The following is an 8,669-nucleotide window of genomic DNA, read 5'->3' on the forward strand; positions in this document are numbered from 1 at the left end:
TAGACTAATATTATTTATAACGTTTTTCAGAACCGCATAGCACCAGCAGGTGAGGGGCGAGACATCGCAGCTGGCTGCAACGCTAGCTTTATTATTTTATATTTCTCAATGTTTAAAGCTATTTACCAAATGGATAGCGCGGATCTCTAAGGAATTTTCGTAAAATCATCGTTTAAATATGTAGTAAATATCTCATAATGATATGGGTTAGAGCAGATCTCGAAGTGGCTGATCGCTTAATGGATAAGGTGCTAGGTCTCAGGGTGCCAGGGTACTTGTTCGATTCCCGGTGCTGCACTTTTTTATCATACGTAATTGCGGTGTTCTTTTTTCATATTCATTTTCTTTTTCTTTTTTTTTATTTTGAATGAAATGCAATTGTAAGAACTCTATGATAATAACACGTTGTCTGTCATGGTGGTCACCAGTGAACGGCAACCGCTTTGCACTGGTGACCACGTGGCGGTCAACGTGTAAAATGCGCTAGATGTCGCAGTCGACGATTGCGACGGAAATTGCGATTACGTCTGCGATTCCGCGACGTGTGAGTTGCAGTACACAACTCGGAAACCAGCACTGCAGTGTAGTGTTGGTCGAAGTTTAGGTAGCTCCCTTCCACCAGTGAGGACGTTGTTCAGCATACTGGTAGTCTTCGCTTAAGCGTTGACGTGTTGATCGTGCGTACCTCGATCCCTCACCCATGGAGGCCGTTTGGTGAAGCCACAAGGTACGTACCAGACATAAGCATTCAAGGCTTAAATGGGTATTCTCAGTTTCGATCACGTCAGTTCTGAAAACTCGGATCAAAAACCACATCTTGAGAACGAGTGCGTGTGTGATCCGGACACAGTCGCACACTGATTTGCCATCCGAGAGAGCCGGCTACCCATCGCAGCAAAATAAAGGAATTACTGCGTTTTAAAAAGATTAAGTCATTCTTATTTGCCATTCTATTTTTCCCTCGAACCAGTCCGATCGGACTTAATTTCCCAGCCGAGAGCTGGGATCTAATCGTGGCGCAATCATCGAACCCCCGAAATCTAAATTTGCTTCGAAATCACTTGACGTTAGTGAGGTAGATAAATATGCCACACAGCAGATTGTTGAAATTATTTATTACACAAGTTACGGAAAAAGAAAGTCAAGACTTTTGTTTAACGCATTTAACGGATCTCAAATTAAACGCCTCTTGAGAATTGTAACTCAGAATATAATAATTTCCTATTTATATAGTTTATGTGTATCTCTTTCTTTCAGTTTTTACAGAGATTAAGCTGGTGAACTACTTGATTGCAATATTTACGAATACGTAACTCGAAGGAATGACATATATGAGGCGGCTGTTTTTATAACGTCTAGATATTGACTTAAAGACATTGTAACGAATTTTCCAGCTGTGAGTTTTACTGGAATATCAGCTCTTCGTATAATGAATAATATGTCTTTAGCATGTTTTGCCGATAGATTATACCATTGACAATTATACGCTGCATGTTTCACTCCTTCACTCTGACTGCTCAGGTGATCACCAGCAAAACAATATATAAGTGGCTGCAACAGCATGACAGTTATAAGGCCTATATTCTTAACCAACATAGCGCCGTCTCCACTTTCCACTGAAGCAGTAAGCTGATATCCTGAAATAGATAATATTACAATATCGCCATCGTTGTACGATCATTCCAGGCTAATTGTATATGCATACGTGTTACCATTATGTTTTAGCAATATCAAGAATGCTTATAAGCGTATTAGATAGCAATCATCAAATGCGAATTCCTTATTGTTTGTAAATAAAACTAGTTTTTATACGCATTAGAATGATCACATTCTGTTAGTGGCTATAGTTAATTTTATGTAGCATTTGAAAGTATAAATTTAACAGTTCCTGAATTCATATTACTGTATCGTCATGTAATATGATTTCAAGAATGGATTAAGAAATACTTGAAACAACAGATCAAACTACAATAATTCCTTAAAGCACAGCATACCTGAAATACACACTAGCATCGAACTAGTCAATAACTGTAAAAGAATTTGGCTGTTGAATACATTTTCAAGATACATAGAAGTCTTCAAAAGGTGAATGTGATTATTAATAATAGCTTCTATTTTCTTGCTCTCGCCATTGACCTTTTCATCATGCCCAATTTTATGGATTTCTAGTTTGATAATTTCAAATTGACCAGAAAGATGCATGGTGATACCAAGAAAGAAAGCTTCAACAGCATACGTAGGGCAAGTCACAAAAACCAGCACAACTTGAAAAATGAACATAGTTTTGTATACTGGATCAGATACCGAGTTGAAAATACAACTTGTTAAAAGAGGATATTGGCGTAGTGTATCATCATTTTCAATCCAACTATTGAGTGGCATCATCAAGGTGACATGTAAGCTACATACTATCATAGTGGAAAACATTGCAAAATAACATACACGTCTCCCCATTTGAGTACGTTTCCGCATAATATCGCGGTAAGTTTCATCCGTTTGTTCTATCCAATCCTTCTTTACGCCGTTAATAATGTCTTGGATGAAAACATCACGATGAATGCGCATAATAAATATCTTCCAAGCAATCAATACATAAACACAGAGAATTACAAGAATTAAACCAGTGTCTTCTTTTTCTTGACAATTACTTCGGATTTCCAAAATTTCCATTATCACGGCTGTAATCTAAACATAAGTAAAAACAAAAAGAATTAAATATACATTAAGGCGCATGCCCCATTACAAATATGTGTGAAAAGAACATAAATATAAGGTTTCTATTGATACAGAATGACAATAATTTATAGTGACCATTTACGATAATACATTGCCGAGGTGCTCTGTGTAATTATTAATAAAAACAAGATGCAATCTAAATAACATACATGGATCTAACATAACCATAACTTCGAATTCTTATTCCACGCAATATGCTCCGCACTGCTTAGCTTACGGTTTTCTATTCCGAAAATAGATTTTCGATTTTGTTTAGAACCTTCGAAAATATGTAACTTCAACTCTGAAGTTCTAATAAGTTCTACTTATGTATCTACCATTACGCAAATAATTTTTTATTTTGTTATTAAATTGATCAGTATTTGCTTCTTAGACGAAATAAACATGTATAACTTCCCACATCAACATATGACACATTTGTTATTCAGTTATTGAAATATGGAGTCTGCATTCCACAGTTCTGTTAATTTAAATCAGCTAATTTTTGGCCAACAATCGGAAGGAGCCTGTATTGAGATCGATTTTTGTTTCCGAAAAACGAACTCCATAGTCTACAAGAGCACACCATTTCTTCCAACTTTACCTTTTAATAATCCTGTATGATTTGTTTCTGACCAAGTTATGACGATTAACCCTTTCGCTTCGAGCGCCGCTTATAAGCGGCGCGCACAGTATGACCTGTGGGTACGAGCGCCGCTTATAAGCGGCGCGCATAATATGTCTTGTGCGTACGAGNATTTTTGGCCAACAATCGGAAGGAGCCTGTATTGACATCGATTTTTGTTTTCGAAAAACGAACTCCATAGTTTACAAGAGCACACCGTTTCTTTCTATTTTACCTTTTAAGAATCCTGTACGATTTGTTTTCGACCGAGTCATGACGATTAAAGGAAAAAACGCGCGTTTGACTTTAAACTTTTATAACTGAATAAAGAAAACCATATAACACCCAGTGTTCGTCTGTTGGAAAGTTAAATCCTTATGCTACATGACGGTTTTATTCTGATTTTACTACGGTTTCTTTTCATCTTGAAAAAGCCTTTTGAATAAGGTATTGAAAATCTCGAATTGTTTGTTTGATAAACACTCACTAAATGTTTTACGGAATGTTGATCCTTTGCGGACGGGACATTTTCTTTGTGAGAACTTTTGAGCGACTCTGTGCAGACGCGCATTCGTAAAGAATTAAATGACAATTAATCATACGTAATTATAAATCGGAACATGAATGAGTTAGTAACTGTAAAGGTAGCGGGTTATGTCAGTGAGAAACTCGTCAAAACTGTTTATCGTATAGCCTTTAATTTGTACCATGGAAAAACTTACGGACACAAAGTAATGTACGTTGTTACCGTAAACAAAAATCAACCGCTAACAAACATTAACCGCCATAGGGCCTCTGAGAAAGAAACACAAAAACCGACCGATGAGAGCCAAAAACCACTAGATTTGTCATTGCCTCCAATACCAACATTGGTTTCTCAATACTCCCCCTCAATGGCGAATCTCTTACATTTCTTTAACACGTTGACTGCCACGTCACCCATATTTGGGTGACATACCAGTCAAATGAAATGTGCGTGGCAGTCAATGTGTTAAGCCGAAATTCTGCAAACCTAAAACTACACAGAAATTACGGAATAAACTAAAATTAAGAGGCTTCGTAAACCTATCAGCCAGTTGCTTATTACAATACACATACCTTACACCAATAGCGTTTCCTTTAATCTTATCCATTACGAAGTGAAATCTAATGTCCACGTGTTTATAAGCGTCTTATGGAATTCTGGGTTTTAGTACACTTTTATAGCCGACTGATTATCTTCGAAGATAGTTGCGCACACATAATTGTCTTGTACAGCGGCGGTCATGAATGCCTTCTCTGTGAATATGGGTTGCCAGTGCATAATGGGAAGGCATTCATGTCTGCCAGTATACCTTTAAGTCATGAGTGAACTACTATAGCCAAGAGTCGTCATTTACTGCTACATTTAGCGAAACATATCCAGCCGCGGTCGATGACAAGGCAACTGTAGACTACTTACGCGATGTCTACGATACTGTAGATCCAAAAACTTTGAAAACCTATCCTGTTGTAGACTTTCTGTCTACCCTGTCGCCTGCCAAGTCTGAATCTGCGTAACCTTTGACTACATTTTGAGTGTCCTTTTTGACAAACACTAGATTTAATTTCAGAGTTCCTGTACATATCTTAAAACTCTTTTAATTGATTGCTATAGTTCTTGGCTTGCACATTACTGATACCTAGTTAAAATGCTTATGCTTATGCAAAGATCAGGCCTTGAACAAAGCGTTGTATACACACAAGAGAATCTATCACTAGACACTTCTTTTCAATATCATTTTCTGACTTATATCTTTTTAATATCCCGTGTTTAAAGTTTACATCCATTGGTGTTTTTCAAGGCTTAAAATCTTGCATGCTACACCTTTTTAAAACATTTTGTAAATATTTTGACTGGTTTATTATTATCTTACCTTCAGAAACATCCTGAGAAATAATTATACCTAAAAACTTTTTTATTTAGCCTAGATCTTTCATTTTATAAGTTTCACTCATAATATGCTTTATGTTATTAACTTCATTTTCATCTGTCCCAGCTAATAACAAATCATCAACGTAAATTAAAATATAAATCTTATAACATTCAGTAATCTTAACACTATGCCGTCCGCGCGTCTAATCTAGATTTTTTCGTGTCGTGCCGGTGCAACTGACTTACATAATTTCGTGGCACCAACGTGGAACCAACGGCACTTACCCGATAGTTTTTGCATGGCACAAACGTGGAGCCACCGGACGTCATAGTGTTAACATACAAGCAGTATTCGTATTCGGAACGAGAAAATGATAAAGATAGTATTAGTTCATGAAATCTTTGATTCCAATTCTTGGGTGAGCTTTTCAGCCGATATAAGAATTTTCATAGCTTGCATATTTTTCCGTCTTTCACGTTAAAACCTTTAGGGAAAGAAACATACACGTCATATTTTATTTCTCTATTTAAAAATGCGCTACACACATTCATCCGGTATATTATTATTCCCAAATTATTACACAAAGCTAAGAACACCCTTATTGACGGCACTTCTACAACTGGACTATAAATGTCTGTAAACGAGATATTAACTTGTTGAAAACCTCTTGCAACTAAGCGCGCTTTATACATCGCAACATATTCATTTTGTCTTTCTTTCTTCAGAACACCCACTTATATTGTATGACTTCACTTCCATCAGTCTTTTCAACGTACAGCCATGTCTTCATTTTATTCCAACGTACTGATTTCTGCTTCCACTGCTTCTTTCCATTTTCTCGCCTCATTACTTGCCATTACTTCATCATATGTTTTCGGCTCATCTTCCTCACAGACAGGTACAAGGCCTGTCTCGAAGTCAACCCCGCAATCATTGAATCTGGAAGGTGTTTTTATGTTCCTCTTAAATTGTACCTCAGCCCGTCGTTTTCTTCAACATCTTCACCTGAACCATTGCCACTCTCCGCATTCAGATCTACATCATTTCTGTGTCCTAAATTTGAAATTTCATGACTGTCATCTTCTGGATTGTTTTCTATCATATTTTCTATGATAATTTCTTTACTTGCATTTTCTATGTTTTGTTCTATGTTTTTTTTTTGCTTTTCATACTTCTTTCTGATAGAAATATAATGCCTCTTGGAATTTCAACTTTATTCTTTTCTGATATGTAAATTCTGAAACCTTTGACATTCTCATAGTAGCCTAGGAATATTCCAGTTCTACTTTTTAGATCCCACATTAATTTGTTAGCGTTAGACATATGGACAGAAACTTTACATCCAAATTTATTTAAAAAATACAAGTTTGGACTATTTTGATACCAAAGCTCATAAGGTGCTTTGTTTTTCACTCATACCTGTTCTATGTAGGCACATAACTAGCAGTATTAACTGCTTGTGCTCAAAAGGTTTTGCATACCTTGGATGATTATACGACCAGCGTCTACCAAGGTCGTACTTTCTCGTTCTGGTCGCCCATTTTATTTTGGAGTATATATAACTGTGCGCTGATGGCGTATGCCTTGAGATTCTACGATCTCTTTAACCTCTTGATTTAGGAATTCCAAGCCTTTGTCTGTCCGCAAGATTTTCATTTTACGACCAGTTCCTCTTTCGGCTATCAAAATATATTTTCCAATATTCCGCTTAGCTTCAGATTTATGCTTCATAAAATACACGTACTGATAGGAGGAGTAACCATCTTTAAGGTAACTAAAAGTAACGTGCACCTCCTAGAGACTGTGCGATAAATAACTAGTTACTAAGCTAAAATTTTATTTACTGTGCTGTATTTTAGTGTACAATTGTCATTTTCTACTGGGCATTTCATTTGTTTTACTGGGCGAACCATAATTTCTTACTGGGTGTTTAAATCCTAGCTGATTTCTAACTCAAAAGACTTCGTAATTGATACGTCTAAATTAACTCTCCAAAATGCGTACATGCTTTGATAAAATATATAGATATACGTTTCGTATACAGCTAGTATAAGTGTAGCAGACTTATCGATTTATGTATACCTCCAAATTATACGTATGCTATACATAAAAATACTTCCATACTGTTACCAAGATTTATTATACAAAAATATACGGATATTATACGTGAGTGTGTCGTGTGGGAGTATTTAAGAAAAAAGGACATTGAAGTCCGCAAAAAATACAGGATGTAGCTGGTTTTGAACAGTGAAGTCCTGATTTGGACAACTGCGCAACAGACCACAAAATGTCAAATCGTGTTTGTACAAACACACAGTTACCGCAACGCCATAAATAACGAATCTGTCAACCACAAATAAACAAGAAGTCAAAAATATTTTCTCTGCGACTACTCAGAACGTGAATAGCGAACCCGCGATTAAGGAGCCTTCACTGCATACAGATTTCAAGTTAATTCTACATTTCGAAGGTTGCAAATTTGTTATACGTCCAAAATGTCAAAATAAAATATAGAAATAACGAAGGATTATAATCAATTGTTAAAATCTAACTTTGCAAGCAATATGACACGGAATGCATTTACCTACTTGAAAGATCATTACAAGAATGAATCGCCACATAGCGAATTGATGAGTACTATTATTTGGCCAAATTCCATAGGGTTCCAAGATTTCTTGAAATACTTTCAAAGCGTAAACGGGACCTTCATCTTCCACAAATGTAGATATCATCGCAACGACATAAAAAAGAGAACTGACACAAGACTATATAAAAGACCGCGATCGATTGGACTTGAAAGAAGATACGAGTTCGAAATACATAAAATATGTCCACATTAAACAATTATGTTACTTGAAGAACTTATGGCATACCCCATTAGGTTGATATGTATTGATTACGTCCACGCGCTTTTTACTGGTCTACAAGATGTACAATTGCGACATATAATCTTTAGAACAGTGTCTTAGAACCGCCACGGAAAGCAGAGTAGTAGATTATATTATGTATTCATCAATTGAAAATTATTCCTTTCCTGAATAATGAATTAAAGAAAAAGGAATAAATTAACCGGATTAAAAATATCTCCACTAAAATATCTTCGGTGTACAAAAACTTGCGCCAACTGTATCTTATTGGAAAAGTCCATTTTAGAATGTCAAATCTGTATAGTGGTGACTAATCGCACAAAAACAATGAAATCAGTTACTTTTCCCAAATAAATGCACTAAGTGTTACATGTAAAATAAAATTATACAAAAACATATCCATAAACTAATAACTGGGCGTAAAGCAGTAACGAATCACTCTTGTTCAATACGTATATTATGTTATATTAAAAATAATATATTTTAACTTTTCTCGCGTACCTGTCCCCGCCCTTGGTCGGTCGCGAGGAAGATCAGTCTTTTCAACGTACAGCCATGTTTTCATTT

At 36.0% G+C, this 8,669-nt stretch overlaps 1 protein-coding gene across 1 annotated transcript; it reads right to left on the reverse strand.

The window, feature by feature from the left end:
- Positions 1–1,264: 1,264 nt before the first annotated feature.
- Positions 1,265–6,337, reverse strand: LOC105698942 (odorant receptor 22c-like). The gene is made up of 4 exons (XM_023433233.1): positions 6,210–6,337; positions 6,041–6,174; positions 1,995–2,291; positions 1,265–1,643 (listed from the first exon to the last, which is right to left on the reverse strand). The coding sequence occupies exons 1-4, from the start codon at positions 6,335–6,337 to the stop codon at positions 1,300–1,302; spliced, it is 903 nt and encodes a 300-aa protein (XP_023289001.1). The 3' UTR covers positions 1,265–1,299.
- Between the last annotated feature and the right edge of the window lie 2,332 nt (positions 6,338–8,669).

The sequence above is a fragment of the Orussus abietinus genome, unplaced genomic scaffold, assembly GCF_000612105.2.
Source record: "Orussus abietinus isolate OABI.00-Male unplaced genomic scaffold, Oabi_2.0 scaffold618, whole genome shotgun sequence".
NCBI lineage: Eukaryota > Metazoa > Arthropoda > Insecta > Hymenoptera > Orussidae > Orussus > Orussus abietinus.

Coding starts and splice junctions, on each gene's coding strand:
- LOC105698942 (XM_023433233.1), bottom strand. CDS start 6,337: ATGATAGAAAACAATCCAGAAGATGACAGTCATGAAATTTCAAATTTA. Junction 6,175..6,209: donor GAAGAAAACGACGGGCTGAG/GTACAATTTAAG, acceptor AACACCTTCCAG/ATTCAATGATTGCGGGGTTG. Junction 1,644..1,994: donor GATGCTAGTGTGTATTTCAG/GTATGCTGTGCT, acceptor TAATATTATCTA/TTTCAGGATATCAGCTTACT.